General features: G+C 40.2%; 1 protein-coding gene across 4 annotated transcripts in view; it reads right to left on the bottom strand.

Moving 5' to 3' along the window:
• Positions 1-609: 609 nt before the first annotated feature.
• SEPTIN8 (septin 8) overlaps positions 610-20741 on the bottom strand; it is a 49114-nt gene continuing 28982 nt past the window's right edge. Inside the window, exons 5-10 of one of the 4 annotated variants that reach the window (XM_080997242.1) lie at positions 18055-18216; positions 16042-16138; positions 14007-14175; positions 13600-13732; positions 12127-12317; positions 610-1458 (exon numbers count right to left, since the gene is read on the bottom strand). In XM_080997242.1, coding sequence (XP_080853368.1) covers positions 1404-1458; positions 12127-12317; positions 13600-13732; positions 14007-14175; positions 16042-16138; positions 18055-18216 — 807 coding nt within the window. In that variant the 3' untranslated portion in view covers positions 610-1403. The other 3 variants (XM_080997244.1, XM_080997243.1, XM_080997245.1) reach the window with 3 other exon arrangements.

Genomic DNA, 20741 nt, shown 5'->3' with positions numbered 1-20741 from the left:
GGCTGAGATTAAGAAAGTAAGCAGCTATTGAGACACTGGGTGCTGCTGGCCATTAACAGGAATTTCTGTATGGAATTACTGGTGGGAACTCCCACCCGTAGTCAGGAGGAATGGGGAAGAGTGGCCAGTTCACGCTGTGAATGACCTCCCAGAGAACTGCTAAATTTGGAGAAAATTGAGCCAACTGCTGCATTTTAGGAATACTGTAGGGCACCAACTTTACAGCAAGTGTTCTCACATTTTGCCTTTCCAATACATGTCAATTTTATTTATGGGTTTCACTTATTTTGCTAAAAATATAAATAAATTACAAAATACACCAAAGCCCATATCGGTCCCTATCCACATAGCTTTCTGTCTTAACACAATGAGATAGCCAAGTAACAGCTTGTTAATAGAATGTTTAACATTATTTTGCTTCCTAGGTGTCTTTTTTAGATCTTATCTCTGAACAGGGCAGGAATTTAGGCCTTTGTATTACAAAATAAACCCTGTTTGCTAAAAGGAGAGCATGGGCAACAACACAACCCTCTCAGTTCCACTATGGCAATCACTTTGCACATGCTTGCTGGCTCCTCTTCCCCTCCCCAATCAGTTGTCCTTTTAAAATGGTTTTACAATCAAGTTCAATTTATTATTTGCAGATAGGAAAAGATTGGGGGCACTCCAGCCATTTCCTGTAACAACAAACAGATGTAAATACAGAAGTAAGGAAGGAGAAGAAAATGGGTCAAGGAGGAGCCTCCCTCTATCAAATTAGGCACCTTCTCTTTAGGAAACTATTGGGTGACTTTCCTTCCATAGAAAATACCTTGACAATACATTTTATATAGGGGAAACCTCTGCAAAATAGTTAGCGCTAAAAGATTCTAAAATTTCACGGGAAGGTTAGGGATAGTTAAAATTTGGTATTTTAAGCCCCAATCTGAAATACATTGGGCAGTTATTATTAGTCCCACAAAAGGAAGTTATAAGGAGTGGGACTTTTGTCTATGAAGCATAATTAGGACACACTGTTACTTTATAGACCCAAAGCCAATTTTATAGACAAACATATCAAGCTCCCATTTACAACGGCAGTTTAAAGCAGCATCTATTTCATGCTGAACACATGCCAAGTGTGTTCAGTCTGCCACTGGAAAACTTTTGTTTGGGGTTCTTTCACCCATCATGTAAGAAGATTAGTTCTTTGGTTTTAGTGCATGCCATGCATTTAGCTGGAATTAACAATTTATGGTTGAATTATCAGAGGTCTACTTAATCAAGAAACCTGGTCAAGGCAATGTTGTCCAAATCACTTCTTGCTTTGGAATCTCTTCTGTGCAATACATTGCAAGCATAAAAAAAGTAGAAGCACCAATTAAATTTCTTCTGCATGAGGTGTTTTGGCCTTAATAAATCTTCTAATTTACATATCTTCCTGATGTTATGGAGCGCGAACTGGGAAGACTAAAGAAGCTACAGAAAGAACAAGAGAGAATCAGTGTTTAGCTTGCAGGTTCACTCAGTTACATCAAGTGTATAGCATGAAACCACATGGTTGCAACTCAAGGAAATATAGAAGTCCAGTTATATGCATGGGAATTTCTACAGTCTTGTTTAAAGAATTAAACCCTATTTAACCCTGCTGCTGAACTTTCAAGGGAGATATGTAGTCACTACCATTCTAAACAGATAAAATATAAAAGGAAAGTGTACGCAGCTAGATATATTTAAGTTTGATAGTACAGCAACAGCTAAGCCATACTGCATCCCACACTTAGCATCTTTCCAATACAAAAAAAATACTTTCATAAGTAACCTGCTCTCAATGATTCAAACAGACTTAAAAAGAAAGAAGAGGACAGACAGCAAATACAACTAAAGAACCTGAATAAAGCTTGCGGATCAATATTGCCACCCGGAATCCTAGATCAGCCTCTGGGCTGTCAGTACCCCAGCAGGGCCCCATCAGGCAGCCAGGTGTGTAAGCTTCCATTTTAATTTCCCAACATGATACAGCACTGGGCACTCTGGGAAATTAAAATGGCAGCAGCTGCTGCTACTGTCACCACGGCCACCACCACAGCCAAGAAAGCCTGAGGGGTTCATCAGTATAATAGGCATGATATCAGAATGCACTTTGCCCCCAAATCTGGAAGCAGCCTTAAGCAACACTGTTGAACCCTTCCCTGACACATTTGGCCATGATCTGGTTTCAACCTGCGAAGCTTATTGCTCATCTGCCCTTCCCACAGTTCTTGTCACTCGTTGGAATATAGCATAAGGAGAGTCCAAAAGAAGCCAACTGGCTCATTTATTTCTCCTCGCCTAACTACACATACAAAGTCTATATGCAAAACCATTAATTTGCTTTTACTGTTTCCATTAAAGACGGAAGGATCCACGGCCCGACGGATAACTTTATCAGACTGTAACCAACTATTTGACCTTTCTGCCTGTTTTTGTCCTCACTCGCCACAAGATGTCCCTGCCTCTTAAAAGAAGACCAAGCCATGCCCAAGTCACTCCAATATTTAAGACACCATGGTAAGACTTAAGAAGGCAAGTCCCATAGCTAAACTCTTGAGACATTACATTGTAAAAATAAGCGAAAGGTGACAAGTGTGGGGAGGCGCACTGTGCATTTGGGAACCCTATGAGATCAAGGTTCCTACACACGCAGGAAGTTGCCATGGATACGGAAGGGAACCTGCTTCACACCTCCCTCCCTCCATGGTTGAGGAGGGGGCAAAGTTAACATGCTTGCCCTGTCTTCCCCACCCCCAAACGTGTATTCCTTATCCTGAATTGCAATGCCTGTAGCAACTGTGATGCTTCAGAAGCCATTCAAAGTTCAGTTACTCATGCTATCATTTGTAAAAAGACATTACTTAAGAAAACTTCTATGTTTGTTCTAGAGATGTATTTTTCAGGTGTTGTGAATGAAGTGTGAAATCTCTTGGACCTGTACAAAGCGCATGCATCTCCCACTATAACTTGAAGCAGTTGGTAGAAAACACATTGTCACTACTCAGCATCCATTTGAGTGGGCCTGCCCTGCGTACAGCTCAGACCCTTTTAAAGTGAAAGAAGGAAACACCATCTGGTGGACTATATGTTGGATTCCCTAGTTTCCAGGTACAGTATTTTCACCGCCTGTTGGTCCCATTTTTATTAGCTGGCTCATTGTGAAGAAGCAGATTTCATGCAAGCATCCTCACTTGTTCTGCCCCAACAACTGCAAATTTGAAATTCTACTACTTTAGTTCATTTTACCTGTAAAGGAAAGGCCTCTTCAGATTCTCTACCTTGGCACCTTTATGTTGCAAATACATTCTATAATTCAGAGTTAAAACTATTATCATGGGAAGTCAATGCTGATAATACATGACAATGCAACTTCCTTAAACTTCTCTCTAACCAGATTATTCCTTGCACACACCATGCATATTAGGCACTTTGCCTCATGTCCAAGCCAAACCTCATCTCCCTTAGATTTGACCAGAAGTGAAGTCTTGTGTTTCTTTTGAGCAAGTTTGGCCTTATAGCATTATGCTGTGCCATCTTGACAATCCTGTAAAGAGCAAGGTAGCCTTTGATGTGTGAATTTGCTCCACCCTTAGGAGCAAAATGATATATAAGTATGTAATATCACCCAATGCAACTCTTTAAAAACCCAGACAAACCCTAATTCCAAGTGTTTGTGTATGTAAAATGGTCTGGACCCACTGAGATCAGTGAAATTATGGTTTCATCCCATCAGCTTAAGGAGATGATAGAGCAGAGCTTTACATGCAAATTGGATTTGTTAAATTATTCCCCCCCCCCCCCCCATTATACTGGTCTAATTGATACAGGTTGAAAGGAATATATATAACAAAATAAAAAGACCAGAACTCAAAATAAAATGTAACATTTAATAAAAAGAAAGAAGTACAAAGGAAACTGAAAAAGTGAAAGCTTAAAAAAAACTTGTAAAACAAAAATGAGAGTGACATGTTAGCAATTCATGAAATCAGTTCCATAGGTTTTCCTGTTGCCTCCTTGTAAGTTTCATTCAGTACGATCTTCCAGGTGGAAATAACTGCTTTGCTCCAATCAAAATATGCAAACTACAAAATGAATAGTCATCTAAAATATGCAAGCTTGAAAACAGAAAAATATGCATGTTCACTGGAAAGTGGTCTTTCCATTCGTCAAACTACATACAGAACGGAGAGATTTGAACAGATTGTTGTCTTCCTGTTTTTCTTACCTCACACATAAGAGGTGAATCTTCAAGCTTAGGTTTAAGAATTAATTTAAGATTAGTGTCACATTGTAATAACCAGGAACGTATTAAATAAGAAATAACATATAGAACCTACTATATGCAATTTGGTCTCATACAAAAAATGCAAAGTCAAGTACTATCCCAGCTGAGAAAAATGATACTGGTTTCTACTGGGGAAGACTATTGCAGAAAGTTTAACAAAGAGACTGAGGCCAGCAAACGTTGAGGCCAGTATTTCACTAAAAATGACAAAATGGTCAGCACAACATAAAGGTACAAACACACAAACATACATACATATATATATATAATTGTATTTAATATATTGTTACATACATTCTGAATGTCTTCATCAGAAATATATTGCCATTATGGCCATGTGTCTACATGTTTTATCTTTTTATTATTGCTACCACTTTTTCATAAACTTTCAAATAGGGCTGAAACAAAGTGATTGCCAGAAAGCCAATCAGAAAGAAAATATTTGCATAGATGATCTTGCTGCCTTATGCAACTGCTGGAAAACTTACCATGCTATATTAGTTTACATATCTGATTTTAAAAACCACACCTTTATTCCACAACCCTGCAGCCTTGTTCATATTAATTAATTTCCAGGCTCATGTGAAATCTTGTTTTCACACAAGCGAACATGGTTTGCTTTTGCAACTTTAACCGATCGTGTGTCAGGATTGTCATTGTGTACATAATGCAGCATATTTGATCCTGTGCACAACCATTCTCCCTTCCCTACTATTTTGAAAGCTAATATTTTAGAAAATATATTTAGCTTAATAGAGGCACAGCCTTTTTATTTATTAAATTCAGATTACTACAAACGCCTAAAAATGGTTAACTATCCGCTATACCACCATTAGGTGGGTCTGCTATTAAACAGTACCAGTATAATTTTTTCATGAGGTTTTTACAATTATCAAGTAATACTGTAACATATTTTTCAATATATTCAGACGTTGTCCTTTTAAGAGAAAAACAAACAAGCAAACAAAAGACAGGGTTTCAATATCTGAGCATGTGTAATGGGCTTCTGTGGGAAAAGATGAGGAACCTTAGACCCGGAGTATAGCTAAATGCTACTTTGAGACAGGCAAGAAAAGATGCCTTTTGCTCTTTTAAAAACTAAAAACGGGCTATGCTACAGCACTGAAGAGAACTGAAGTGGAAGGTTAAATTAATTCCATAGCAAAAAAGAGATGTGAACTGTCACTTAACATTACACAGAGATGGGGGGAGGTGGTGGTGGGGAACTGTGTGACCCCTGGCTTGTCCATGTCTCCCTGTGGGTGACAGGTGAATCCCAGGTTTGCACAATACAGCAGAAAAGAACTGGCAGGAGACTCTCAGGCTGTGTACACATTATTGGCTTAAAACGGAGGGTTGTTCTTTTTCATTGTGTTTCAAAACTGCATTTACATGCTATTGTACACATCAGCATGCCTTGGTATATTGTTCCTACCTGAATGTTCCCACCTGAGGTTGGAGACAGGAAAGGGATACTTTTACCCAATGAGCAGTTCTTGGCTCAGATGGGAGCTGGCTTGGCAGGGCTGGGGCAGGCAGGAAAAAAAAGGCAGTCTTCCACAAGGAGCTACAGGCTGCGGCTAACTTTGTCATCCATGGCTTCCCAAACCAGTGGTGGGAGCCCGCCCACTGAATGCAGAGGAAACAGGAGTGTGTACACAAGCCTTAGTAAGTCTTCCAGCCTCCCATCTGTACTTCTCTATGCAAACAAGCTCTTACAGCTAGCCATGAACATGGGTTTTCTCACCAAAGCTGATGGAAAGAATAAAATGTGATGTTCAGCAACATTGTGGAAGTTCATAGATGACCTGAGAAATCGTTGTCCTGCAGCCCAATTAGTGTTAAGTGGGCCATGCAACTCATTTTTCCTCACTACAGGGAGATCTGCTGGACTTGGAACTTTGCCATTTTCACTTTTAATTCATGAAGGTGTCCAACATATATTGGCATCCCCACTCACAGCAAGCAACCCTGCTGGATCTCAGGGTTGCCTGTCGGGCAGGCTGAGACGCTCCTAAAAGTTGCAGTCATTTCACAAGCCCTTGTCTCAAATGCATCCTTCCACAAAGCATGTGGCAAAAAGGCATAATACATTTGGAAAAGCAAATCATGTTAAGGAGCCCTCTTAATTTTGTCTAAAGAGTCTAAAGGGGCTTTTTTGGATTTGGTCAACTCATGTGCGTGAGCTTGGCTAAAGAATGTAAATCTGCACAAAGACATTGTCTTAAAAATATTCACATCTAGGTGTTTGCAGGATTACTTTAACTGATAGCTGCCTTCGGTTCAAGAAGTACAGGGAATTCTTTCTATCAAAGCCATTTTTACTGATTGTTTCACCGCCACCATAAAAAGGAGAACATCTCCTTCCAGCTACTGAAATATCCAAATCCTGTTTGTTTTTACAGTCATTTTAGGATAGTCAAAATCAACAGGTTTAAAAAATGGGAGCAGCATTAAAGGCAGAAGTAGCATCCAGAGTGGAGATGGATGCAGAGAGTGATTTATAAACATTAACTTCAATTTTCTAGATTCTACTTTTGATTATGGAGTTGTATTTTATTTTATTTTATTTATTATTAAAAATAATAAGTTTGAGGATGAACATCTACTCAGACAGGAGCATACACTAGTGAAAGAAAAGGAACTACTGTTTAATAAGGAGTTGCACTTCAGCAACATAATATAAATAGCAGAACAATATACAAGATGTTTGTCTTATTTAAACTGCACACTAGTGTGCACGTTATGAAGTAGAAACTGCTTTCTTCAAATAATAAATTTAAAGTGTCACTTCAAGCTCGTAACGCATTCAGATTGCAATTTTTGTTAAAAATAAAATATTGGTGATATTTAACCTAAAATAAATTTGAAAAATGAAAATAAACAGGTTCCCAACAGAAACTTTTATATGGAACTCTTTCATCAAGATTGCATTTTTAAAAATGTATTAGATATAGTTAGGGCCATTTTATAAATAGATAGTAATTCATTGGGTTTAAAACAAATTAAACCCCTGACATATCAGAACTAGCAATACGAGTATTTTCCACAGGGAATCTGCAAAGACAAGGCAAATGTTTTCTTAAAAACGTTAACATCCTGCATAGTCACAATCCAGTCACTGAAAAACGCACCAGATGGTCAGTTTTTCTTTCATGCTGTTTCACTTGCACAATGGTATGACAGAAGGATTCACAAGGTGGAAAAGTAAGCAACTAAAACATATGAATGCACAGAGTCCGCTCCTGGCATACAAGTCTGTGTGTGAGATCAACTGAAACGAAAACATAAAAAGCAAAAATTAAACGATAGAAAATCAAACATAATGAAAATGTAAAGCAATATCATATACAATGTTAGTGGCAAAAAAGCAATGTGATCCTTTGGGACTTACATGCCACACTAAACCAAGGTCTAGTGTTGTGTGAAGAAGCCTCCCCAAGCCAGTGCAAAGCACCAGGCAAGTATTCTCTTCCCTTCCTCTGTTGTGCAGCCAATAGAACTTCTGTTGAGTTTAGTTTCAATTCCAGAAAATATTGGCTTAGCGTTACATATGAACCCGGTATCCTGGTTTAAATCAATCCATGGTTAGTTTCTAAACAAGCCAACTTCAAACTATGGATTATGAAGCTGGCTTGTTTCACTAACCATTACTAGTTTCCAACCAGGATTGCTGGTACACATGTAATGCTAAGCTGAGTTAATTTGCAAGTTAAACTAAGCTCAGCAGAAGTCACACTCCTGGCTGGAGAAGAAGGAAAGTGATGTGAGTGAATCTGACTCTTTGCTTGGGCTTGCGAAGGTTTGGCCACATAACATTAAACCATGGTTTAATGTTCTATGTAAACCAGACCACTCCATGATCAAAATCAAATCATTCTTGCCTTACTTTTTAAAAAAGACAAAACAAAAAATCTAATTAATTGCACTAGAGATAAGATTAATCAGTTTACCTGAATAACAGACCACAGGTTTTTAAACTTATGAGTCATCTAGTTCAATCTCAGGCATTTCTGTTTTTAAGATCTCTGTTAGAAGGACTGGGGTCTGTTCAAGATCCTGGATTGGCGGTGGCTGACACTGGCGTTCTAGACAGGCTATTGTGACTCACTTTAGCTCATCATATTGTAAGTCATCTTGCTCATGCTAAATAGGATAGTTACGCTGCTGCTCCATAAGATTCATACAGAAATATAAATAGACTGTTCACCAAAACTGCTGAATTTTTTTAAAAAGAAAAAGAAATAAGTACTAGTAATGTTAGATAGAACTAATCATGATAACCAGGCATCTGTCAAAAGGATACAACATCATATTAAGCTTAACATAAGCACAAATCATCACCAGCATTCTTAATTCATGGAAGACAAGAGGCTGAAATTTAGCATGAGTAAAGAACAAAGAAGCCACTTGTATGTGAGACAGAAGCCCCTACAGCAATCTTATAGCCCAATTCTGTAACTTTTCTACAACTTGTGCTAGACGTTTTAGTTTGAACTACTAGTAAGAGATGGGCAATTTATCTTACAATCGCCATCATCCACTTACCTAGGGTAAGTATGCATGGAAAAAATAGACTGCACTGTGTATTACACAGCAAAGATTACATCATCTGAGACTATGTAGTTGTTGATCAGTTCTATAGCTTAGTCACACAATCATATCATTTTTTAAAAAGATAAAGAATATAAATCACATAAAAACACTAAGGTTCTTTCCTTGAAGTTAAATAGTTAATGCAAAACTACTAACATTCTGAGGCAAAGCAACTTGCCAGAATTTTGTAACACACCTTAGCTCAGAAAGTCATTGGCTGTCAAGTTCACATCAACTTGCTTCAGGTGAGCTCCCCCCCCCCCAACCTTGCCTACACCATTTTTTGCACCCTCCCCAGCTCTGGTACACTATATGCCACTTGCAGAATGTCATCCATTCCTCTCTTTTACACTGTAGCTGCAAGGACAACAGTTCTTGTATTACATAGATCATTAAAAATCTCTTATAAAACCTGCATTATTACTCCTAGGGCCCAAGCTGCATTGTATCTGGGCAGTAATAAGCAACTAACAGAGATCACGGATCCAAGGCGGGCTATTTGACATCCCTCACAATATTATCATTGGAGGATTCATTCACATGGTAGAGTGATGTCACCACCACTTCCTGACAACAGTAGGAAAGAAGGATCCCCACCACAATCCTAACTCACGCAAGTTCCTTCTTTACAGATGTCGCTAATCTAGCAGTGCCCTGGGTCCAGGCAGAAGTAGCTTTCATGCTACAAAGGTAACACGTGAGCCCACTCTTGGGAATAAGAATCTGGAAAAGTTGGCAGCTAGCATCAGCTGAGCATCGTCTGGGACCCTGACCTCTAACAACAGAATGAGGATATCAACGTATGTGCTAATCAACTTCAGGTCTACAAAGGCCTTCACAACCATGACTATAATTGCACGACGAAGAAAAATAGGACTGTGCAGCCTTGCCCTGCCTCCACATCCATGCTAGCCTCTCTCCAATTCTGTCTCTGTGTTGGGGGGAATGTCTGCAATGCCTGATGGACACGTGGGCTTTCCCTGTGAGCCAGAACCCTCAGCAAACATGCACAGGCAGCATTGGGAAGTGGTGGCGGTGTGGGGCAGGAGGAACCAGCACAGTGTGACACTCCTGCTCTCTTCCCTCACAGGCTTATTGCTTTGTGGTTCTGAATACCTGAACAGGTGAGTTGCCTCTGACTGAACTGAGGGTAGAAAAACCAGGGGCAGAGGTCTGGGGAGGCTCCAGACCACAGCAGAGACTAGAATGCATGTTACATTCTCTAGCGTTAACAAAGCATCAAAACTGTCGTACAAGTCCTTGAATGGACCAGAAGGAGAAGATACGCATAACTTCTGCAGCTGGTTGGCTAGCTATGCATATGAATGCTGGCAAGTATTCATAGGCAAGCGTAGGTTGAGGAAGACGTTTCAGCATTATCCTCGCCTTTTTAAGTAAAGGGCACCTTTAATCTCAAAGGCTGGACATGCAACCGTATCACACATGGCAATACTTTGAAGCAAAGACTGCGTTACAGCAGATCACTGAAAACCGTCGGACGTGAATCAGAGTATATCTCATAAAACAAGCTATAGCTCTTGGATCCTAGATCAAGTAGAAGAGATGCTAAAGATGAGAGGCAGGCGTCCTCCATAGCATTAGCAAGAGAAAGAAGTATTAGCAAGAAGAAGAATAATAAATATGCCACCGAAGTTTCAGTACATTCTAAGCAGGAAAATTATTAATTTGCAGTGGAGGGATTTCATTGTCTTCAAACAATCTCACAAGGTAGCAGGAAACTGTACTTAAATTAAAACTTGAACTGAGCTAATCCTTGCCTTGTATTCTCACCTTCATTATCATTATGATGCATGGTTACCAAAAACAAGGCTTGGACCTCCATGAACTTCAATATTTTAATCAGTATAAAATACCAGGTGTAGCAAAGTAGTAGTATGGTTTTTATCCCTGTTTATCCCCATTTTGTACTGCAGCTGGCTCAACTACGAGTAGCAGCTATAAAGAGGTGATAACCTGCCGGAAGAGTACATCGGAGAAACACTTTTAGCAGCTGATTCAAAACAAAAATGTGCTTATTCGGATATTGAAAACTCATTTGTGGAATTAAGTATCACAAGATGCAGTGTGGTCACTGGTTTAGACAGCTTTACAATGAGAGCCAACAAATATATTTTGAATATGGAAGTCCTGTTTTAGTCTGCCAGTTAACACTGGAGACAAAGATCAAAACACTGGAGACAAAGATCAAAAGTGGTATCTCCACAATATCCTCTTTTCTAGACTTCCCAGAGACATGGCTGGCCCCTGTTTGACTAGAAGACCTTTGATCTGCTCCAACAAGGTAATTGCTAGGGTCCCATGTACCAGTTTATCTGGAGGGATGAAACATGACTCAGTGGTACAGAATACGCTTTGCCTGAGGGAAGGTTCCCAGTTTTATCTGTAAGATCTCCAGTTAGCAGGATCTCACACAGCAGTGTAGGAAAGATCTCTGCCTGAGACTCTGGGCAGCCACTGCTTCTCAGCGTAATGGGCTGGATTGGCTAATGGTCTGACTCTGTATCAAGGCAACTGCACAAGTTCATGTGGAGGTATAACACAAGATGCAGCCTGAACATTGAATTTGTCCACTATAATGAGTAGACCTACATGGAGAACAGAACCTACTCTAACCAAAAGTGAAATCAACTGCATTTCAAGATCCCATGGAACAAGAATCCCTGTTGGGGATGCTTAATGTCAACACTACATAAAACAATACTGATCTATTTATATAGAACTCTCTTATTTCCCTTTCATGGTGGCCAGTAGACAAAGAATTAATTCTAGTTGTGTGTATATGTGTGCATATATGTATGTGTGTGTATGAACTTGTTTTTGTATGAAATTGTTTTATGTTTGTTTTCATTGCTAATGCACTTGACGAAAAAGTGACAAGACTATCCTGGGGCCAGAAGAGGCATTTACTGGCTCAATCTTCATTAGTCTAAGATGGAGGTCTTTTCCCTCCTTAAATCTTTGGTATGTTTGCGAAACTATGGCTAAAATTTATACATTTCCTTGGCTTATTCTGTTCGAATGGGAAATTGGGGCTTCTTTATAATTCTGGAAATTGTCTAAACCACTTCTTGAGCCCCTCCTCATTCCTTCCCACCACTTTAAAAAATAATAATAATAACTCATCTGTTGCAATATTTTTAGATGACTTGACTTGGGTGTGAATGTCTTGGGAAAGGATGGAAACAAAGTGAAGTTCATGTCAAACTGCTTACTTTTTCTTGTCTTTGTCCTTCTTCAGCGGCTGCTGTGAAGTGGCTTGCAGAGACTGACACTGCAGGGTTTCAACTGCCACTTTCCTCCTGTTGAAGGCGTTCATCTCCTCCTCCAGCTCTCTTCTCTTCTCCTCCACTTTCCTCTTCTCTTCCTGATGCATTCTTTTTAGATGTTCAAACTTCTCATGCAGCTGGCCAAAGGAGGGAAGGAAAAAACCCAGTCAGTGCTGCCTCCACTGTCAGGAAGTAGAGCCCAATCCTGACCTATAGCAGGGCACTACCATCCAAGCAAGTGTGTCCTATAGGTCACCACAGAGGGCAGAGTTAAACCCTAATGAGAAACACAGGTGTCCCTTCTGGATCCAGCGCTGCTCTGATTAACATCCACGTAATGGATCCATGTGGGATGGACTAATTCTGTCTGATTTGTACGGGTTCTTTCCACAGACATAAGTGGAGCGACCGCTATAGTGAAAACAGCAATTCCTCCACTCCATTAATATATGGCCCGGCCCTTAGTTCCAGCTGAAGAACAAAGGTTTACCATTAGTTGACACCCACTTGCCTGACCTTCATGTGTCAGATTAGCCCCTTGTGCTCCTGAAGGATAGCAACATGCCTTCATGATTACAGTGGTACCTCATGTTACGTACTTAATCCGTTCTGGAGATCCGTTCGTAACAGCAAACTGCTCATAACATGAGGCGTGCTTTCTCTAATGGCGCCTCCCACTGCTGCTGCACCGCCAGAGCGCAACTTCCACTTGCATCCCGGGGCAAAGGTCGCAACAGGGGGCATCTACTTCCGGGTAAGTGGAGCACATAACCCGCAGCATTCGTAAGGGGGACGGTACGTAACAGGAGGTACCACTGTAGTTGAAAGGTTTCTTTTACAAAAAATGAAGCAGCTCACAGCTATGGTAAGATAATGCTGGAGGTATGACATTGATGCGGTCATTTTGGGATTGTTTCATCTAGGTTTTAGATACTGAAAGCCCTGGAGTAGATCTTAATAAATTCAGACACAAAAATTCAGAAGTTGTAAGACTTTCTCCCACAGCTTTCATATCAAATAAAAATTCCTAAGTTGGAGCCAGCCTATGAAATGAATTGGAAGTTTCTCACACACAAAAATAAAGGAATATACTACTGCAAGGTATGGTCAAAGCAATAGATTAGATGGCCTTTAAAAATGGATTAAACAAATTAGGGAGCAATCCTAACCCTCTAATGCATTCCCCACAGGATGAATGTCCCTATAATGCTCCTAGAAGGATCCGGCTGCTCATATCAATGGAGACAGAATGCTGGATTTGACAGGCCTCTGTTGGATCCAGCAAGGAAGTTCTCATTTTCTTTGCTTCTCAGTGTTGGAATATTATAATTGTAGTGTCATAGGAATACACACACCCACACACCCTATTACGTTTGGCCATATGACTCTGTGGCCCAGATTCCATTCTCTGACACTCACTTCTCTCTCCTTTTCTTTCAGTTCCAACTCTGTTTCCTTGACCTTGTTCACAAACATTTGCCTCATTTCTTCCTCTTTCTTCTGCAACTCACAGAGGAATTCTTTTCTCTTGGTCTCATAGGTTTCCTGAAGGCTGGTTAAGACACAAAAGACACAAACCTCAAATCACTTAGACATTAAAAGGTGCTGAAAAACAACGGAAGACAATAAGCAGCTATAAAGCTACACCTATGTACATGTGCTGCGCATGCATGTGTCAAAGAGGGAGGCGGTGAGGCATTAAGGACATGACACATTACTGTCATCCTGCTTACAAGAGTGCCCCAGATTCTGACAGAACTTGCAGCCTTCACACACCTGTACAGGTATTCCAGTGGAAAGCAAGAATGGAGAGGATGCTCTCTCACCTGAATGGCTGGCTGTCAGGATCAGTATCTTTGAAGCCCATTTCTTCTAGCTTACACCGCCTGTAAAGCTCGTAGTGGCGAGTGTGAGTTTGCTCCCGCAGATCTTCCATGTTGACACGGATCAGCATCTCTCGCAGCTTTACAAAGTCACAGTGGCTTTCATTCTCAACTGAGCAAATGAAGAGAAGGAGCATAGCCATTGTGAAAAAATGGATGGTTTATACCAGGGATCAGCAAACTTTTTCAGCAGGGGGCCGGTCCATTGGCCCTCAGACCTTGTGGGGGGGCAGACTATATTTGGGGGGGGGGATGAACAAATTCCTATGCCCCACAAATAACCCAGAGATGCATTTTAAATAAAAAGACACATTCTACTCATGTAAAAACACGCTGATTCCTAGACCGGATTTAGAAGGCCATTGGGCTGGATCCGGCCCTCGGGTCATAGTTTGCCTACCCATGCTTTATACACACCAACTTGACTCAAAATCCTGGGGTTTCCTTTGTTGGTGTAACATTCTAAGCAGAATTGAAGGAGTGTTTCCTCCGTTAAGAGAAGGACAGCTTTGTGCCGTCCAATCAGCAAACCTTGTAACTAAATCCTATGCAAATTTACTCAGAGGTCACCCTTGGGTACAAAAGGGGCTTACTCTCTAGCAATTGCATTTCGGATTGCTGCCTCTGTATAAATAAATATGAAATGCAGGATATCATCCATATTATTGTTATGGTGATTTATTTTTTTAGGCTTGTTTATTTGGAAGCAGGAAATGATTGTGTCTGGTACTTATTTGAGTGAAACTGGTTTTTTAAAAAAATGTTTTTCATTTCTTTATTATGGTATTTATATACCACTAGCTTCTAACGAAAATATTGTGGTGATACACACCAAAAAAGTAATATAAAATCATCAAAACATCATAAAATAAAAAATACAGAACCGACAATGAACTGAATAAATTTTCTAAAAATACCTGATGAAACAAAAATGTTTTTAACAGATAAACACCAGAATTTTAGGTGCCTGCATAATTTAATCAGGAACAGTCTCCTAAAACTACTGGTGCCACCATGCTTCAAAGCTTTGAAGCATGGTGCAGCTTAGTGAGTATATAGCATGAATTTGTGGCGACCATGAGGGTGTTTTTGTATCCTTGTATTCAACTGTATTTTAATTGTGTATAGATGTATTTATTGCATTATTACCATCTGCTTTTGATTTATATTAATAGATCACCTGAAGTATTGTTTAATTGTTTTTGTATTTATATGTATTTTATTTTTAATGTATGTATGCAATTGTTTTATAAATGTATTAATTGTATTGTAAAATCACTTTGGGATTCTTCATAGGAAGCAATTAATAAATGAAAAAATAGCAACAGCATCCATTTTTAATGCACTTTGCTATCTTTGGGAACCACTTTCAGCTCAACTTTGTTGTTGGAAAATCAGCTTACAAAAACAAATGTAAAATAAAACACCACAGAGCCTTGCCAGATCAGCATGCATATTTTTCGTGTGTGCTTTTAAAGTCCCCCCCCCCCCGCCCTTGGGAACATTTCCACAGATACTGCAACTGACAAATAATCAGTAAAAATAAAAAAATGTATAATGACACAATAAAATACCAGCCTAGCAATGAAAACAGAGAACAGCCATCAAAATAAACTGCCAGGTGCTAAAAATTAGATGGTGCCAAGCACAATTAGGAAAAAAAACCTAATTGTCATCTAAAGGTGAAATGATAGGAATGTTCCTTATGAAAGACTTTTATAGGAAACAGGACTGTGACATTCCCTGGAGCTGAGGGCAAGCTGACTTTGGCATAAAATTGAACATTAGTAAACCCATTGGGCTAGTCATACTCTGGGTAGGTCTATTGGAATTAATGGTCCATTAGTCATGTCCCTTCATTTCAATGGGTTTACTCCGAGGACGAATAATGATGACTACAGCCCATACAGCTACAAGAGCAGGAAACAATCAAGGAAAGTTTACACAACACTGTCAAGAGGCTTGGCTTCCGACTTACCTTGTACCACACCCCAAGGATATTGGCGAGCCCTCACCATTTTATTTCCAACCTTTACCTCTTCTGTGCTTCCTACAACAGCAAACGGCAGATGAGCCTAAAATGACACATAACCATGGAATTCAGTGCAAAATATAAAATGTCATTTGCGCCCTCAGCCTCAGTTCAACTCCTCATAGCACAGAATCACATTTCCCACATCTGTGGTATTGGCATTTTTGCTGACAGCAGAAAGAAACTTATTCTGAAAAATCTGCTGCTGTTACACTAAAACAAGACAGGGGGGGGGGGACCTAGCATTTTCAACTATAAACCAAGAACTGAAGATTTCACACAGTCACTTTCTCCATGAACAACCTTTGCCAAAAGGAATGCTTTTGGGTAGATTATATATTCCATATCCCACCTGACTCTTCATTGCTCAGATGTATACTATCACGTTGCTTGCTCAGGGCTTCCACAGATGGGACTGATGGGGTGAATCACAACTATTAAATAACTGTAGGCAAGCTACTGACCAAGCAACAGGTTTTGCCTCAATGACTTCTTATATCTGAGATTGATCCACCCAACAGGGTCTTTATATGGACACAACTCAAGGAGAAAGAAAGAAAGAAAGAAAGAAAGAAAGAAAGAAAGAAAGAAGGAAAGTACTCTGGATGTCTGGTATTCCTACTCACTAAGCTTCCACAATCCACAGCTTATTCAGGTATGGGAAGAGGCAACTTGTAGAGCCTGTCACATCCACAGTATGTTTAGAAGATAGCATTGCAAATTCACTCCCCATTCCAAAAATGAGTGTGAAAGGGATGTTCCATATCTCTACTCTGTCTGGCACTGTCTGCTGTTATGAAGTTGACCATAGTGCAAGCTTAAGAAAGAGGCATTTTAAAAAGAGTGTCCAGTTCAGGTAATTGGATTGTGTAGGACTATTTTCTGTACCACATTTCAGCATTCTATTTTTTGGGAAAGTACTAAGTAATTTTGGTGATACCCATGAGTATTTATTGTATATGATGATAGCTGTGACAGAAAAGTTTGTTTTTGCTAGGGCTGTTTGGGTCCCCAAGTATTTTCTTTTTCTTTTCCCCATGCCAAAAAAGGGTTAATGTATGACAGCCTCTGATTGGCCGTTCAGGGTAGGGAATTGAAAAGGAGAGGATTTGGAGAGAGGGAGGAGGTTTTGGAGTAGGTTGGGATTGAGAGTGGGAGGATAGGCAGGAAGAGAGGGAGTGAGAGTTGGTTCTGGATAGAAGCATCCACTCTGAGGAAAATATCACAAGCTAGAGAAAGGAGTCTCTGAGCTTAGTGTGAAGGACAGTGTGTGGTGTCCTGTAAGAGTAATTAGGCCAGGAATTAACTGGGAGGCTGAGACAGGAAAAGTAGAGGCTGTAAAGAGACAATTTACTTAGGTCTCATTCCAGTCAGGAGGGGAGAGAGTCTTCTAGTAAGAGAAGACTCCCAAACCAGTGAAACCTTGGGTCTATTACTTGGAGTACCTCAGGAGTAGGGTTGTCTAGGGGGTGTGTAACTAACAGAAAGTACCACCTTGTTAAGAACCAAAGTATTAAGTTAAGAACCAAAGTATTAAGTGTGAAACAACTGAGAAAACCTTGAAGTGAAATAACATTGTAAACTGAAGTATCCTAAGTTTTATCCACTTGTGTCATAAACTTCCTTGTTAAATAAAATCGTTATTGTTTATTTGAACAAATCCTGCCTGAGACTCCTAATTATTAAGTTTTACCTCACGCAAGTCCCCCACAAGATAATCTGGGGTAGTTTGAGGGAATTCATGGAAGTGGTGTTCTGTGAGGTAGGCGCACTCTATTTTTAAGTGAGTATGCCCCAACGGCACCAGGGGAAAAAGCCAACCCAACTAAAGATCCCACTGTTTCCTTATACAACAAGGAGTGCTCCACTGAGAAATGGGAGTAATAGCACCAAAGCACCACTACAAACTGCTATCAATACAAAACTATAAAAACTTGTTGTAGTAAGCACATTACTCACATTCATCACAGAGTTAATCTCAGCCACAGCATCATCATCCGTGGGGAACTGATAGATCTGGACTCCATTGCTAACCAGTTCGCTCATGATCTTAATCTTAAACTTGTGCAACTCGCTCTTGGAAATGGTGTCAGCTTTGGCAATTATAGGGATAATGTTCACCTGCAAAAGAAATAAAACCAATGGAAGTATTTCCCCCCCAAAGAGTTTTGGAGGCCAGTCATTAATTGCACTGTGTTAGGGATACTAGGCTCCCCCAACTTCATTTGTATAAGCACATTAAATTAGGTCTCCGCTCTTCTTTAATATCCTGTTGCCACCAATCCACCCATTTCAAAACCTCCTAGTAGTGTGTATAGTTGAAATTAATTAAGTTAGCCCTGTTCATTAATTTCAATAGGTCTACTCTTGAGTAAAAGCTAGCTGAATACAAGCTGTCTGGAGCACCAGCTAAGAGCAGAATGTTGCTTAGCATTGTGAACGCAAGTCTGTCAAATCAAACAGTTGAACTAGTAAGTGTTACCACTCAGGCATGGAGTATTTAGCCACCCTCGGCCACAATGTATTCTCTTGCATTCAGATATCCAAGGAAATTTACATTATTCTTCCAAGTATATTAATGTATGCACAGTCATACCTCAGGTTACAGACGCTTCAGGTTGTGTTTTTTCGGGTTTCGGACTGCCAAAATCCGGAAGTACCAGAAAGCGTTACTTCTGGGTTTCGTTGGTTGCACATGCACAGAAGCGCTAAATCACGCTTTGCGCATGCGCAGAAGCACCAAATCGCAACCCGCACGTGTGCAGATGCACAGTTGCGGGTTGTGAACGTGCATACTGCACGGATCACGTCTGCAACGCAAGTGTCCACTGTAGTATGATTAGGGCCTTCAAAGTAAAGCAAGAGGAAAAAAAGAACTATTCTGAGTGAAGTCAATCTGACACAATTAAATCTAACCAGTGTCAAAAAATTGACTTTCTATCACAAAAATATATTTTTTTCTGAGGCCTTGCAGTAAGTCAGCTAGCTTGGAGTTGTAGTCCAAAACATCTGGATGAACAAGACTGTACCATGGGTATAAAGTAAAGCAGAGATCTACTTTGATCTGCTCTAATCCTGTCTGATAACAGTAGTTTGCTTTCAAGAGGCAAATGAAGAGAGATTTTGGCCAGGATTCATAACCCCCTCCATACGAACAGAAAACACACAATGTGTGTGAATAATACTTCCATTCCATGGCAGCCCCTTGAACCTCTTGGGTGCAACTCTGGGAGCTCCCTGCCTCAGGTAAGACTTTACACAGGTTGTAGGTATTGGATGCTACTGTTGGAAAAGAGCATGTCGTGCTTTAGATCTAAGCCTCCCCTTGCTTTAATTTCCTGGCAGGCGTTGTGAACAAATGGAATTTATAAGCAACTGGCAGCCAATTAAAATGTTGTTATTTCTTAAACCTAATTGCTAAACCATGCATTCACTGATTCCAGCAATTAGCTTGAAGAAATGCAGAGGTGCTGATTTTTTAAAAAGGTGAATTTATTGGGGGGGGGAGCATGGATGTGTTCCAAAAAGAACAGAGAAGCACGCTCTAAAAAATCAGCATGAAAAAGCAAGCCAGGCAACTTCAGGGAAATTGAGCTTAAAGTTGAATACCTGGTGGCCCACCAAAGCACAGGTACTTGAGTGACAATGGCTTTTCCATGTCTGCCTACAGAACAAAATTCCCACAGATTCTATTTGCATTGAATTGGCAGGTGCATGGCTTACTGCTCTTTTGCTGCAACAAAGCACTGTCAGGGTCATCAAGAAGACACAGTTGTCAGTGCTGGCCTGGATTAAAATAACTGCAAAACTAGTCTGTTCACCCAAAGGAGGCTTTAGGCTTGTTTTTCCTTAAACAGCAGCTTCCCTCACACCTTCAGTGCAAACTGCTTTGGAAAATAAAGAGTTGTAAAAGCAGTTTGTGATCTAGCTTGAGAGTCAGCTGCTGAAAAGAGTAAAATATGCCACTTGGCTGACCCAAGCCAATTGTACAAGCCCACTCAGTTCTTTGGAGCCCAGCCACCATCTCCCATCACTATATTGTGAATTATAGAGCAAGCTGGACAACTTTTCATTATCTTGGGATTTCTCTTAAAATATCCCCACAGGTAATCAATCTGTCCTCGCAAAACTGCATCCAAAATTGCATCTTCTTGAGCTTCACTCCCAATTCCATTTCCAGAGCTGGAAACATAGCCAGAATCTCTCTTCTGAATTATCAGGTGAAGCCACCACAAGGAAAGAGCAAGCATGGAATGAGATTAAAGATATGCAACATCAGCATGCTAAAAATCAAAGGCAACATAATAAAACATACATGTATCATAAAAGCCCTTTTAGAAACAGGTGGTTTTCCAAAACAGAGCTGTACTTTACTGCGCCAAAATGTATGCTGAGTTAAGATAAAGTGGTAAATGAGATAGGGTTGGATACTTTTAACTTGTGAGTGTCGAGATATGAACGGCTAGACATGGTGCAATCTCAGCCATCTATTATTTAATGTAGTAATTCAGCTTTGAAGACCATTTTTGGCTGTCTGGAAGTAATCAGATAAAGTAGGCAACAGATCCTTTGGTTATGACTTCAGCAGCACCCCAGTGCATGATGGGAGAGAGAACTGCGGAGAATGATCCTCCACTCTGGAAAAG

Source organism: Podarcis pityusensis (genome assembly GCF_964106645.2).
Source record: "Podarcis pityusensis genome assembly, chromosome: 2".
Classification (NCBI taxonomy): Eukaryota; Metazoa; Chordata; class Lepidosauria; order Squamata; family Lacertidae; genus Podarcis; species Podarcis pityusensis.
This window is presented reverse-complemented; position numbering and strand designations above follow the sequence as displayed.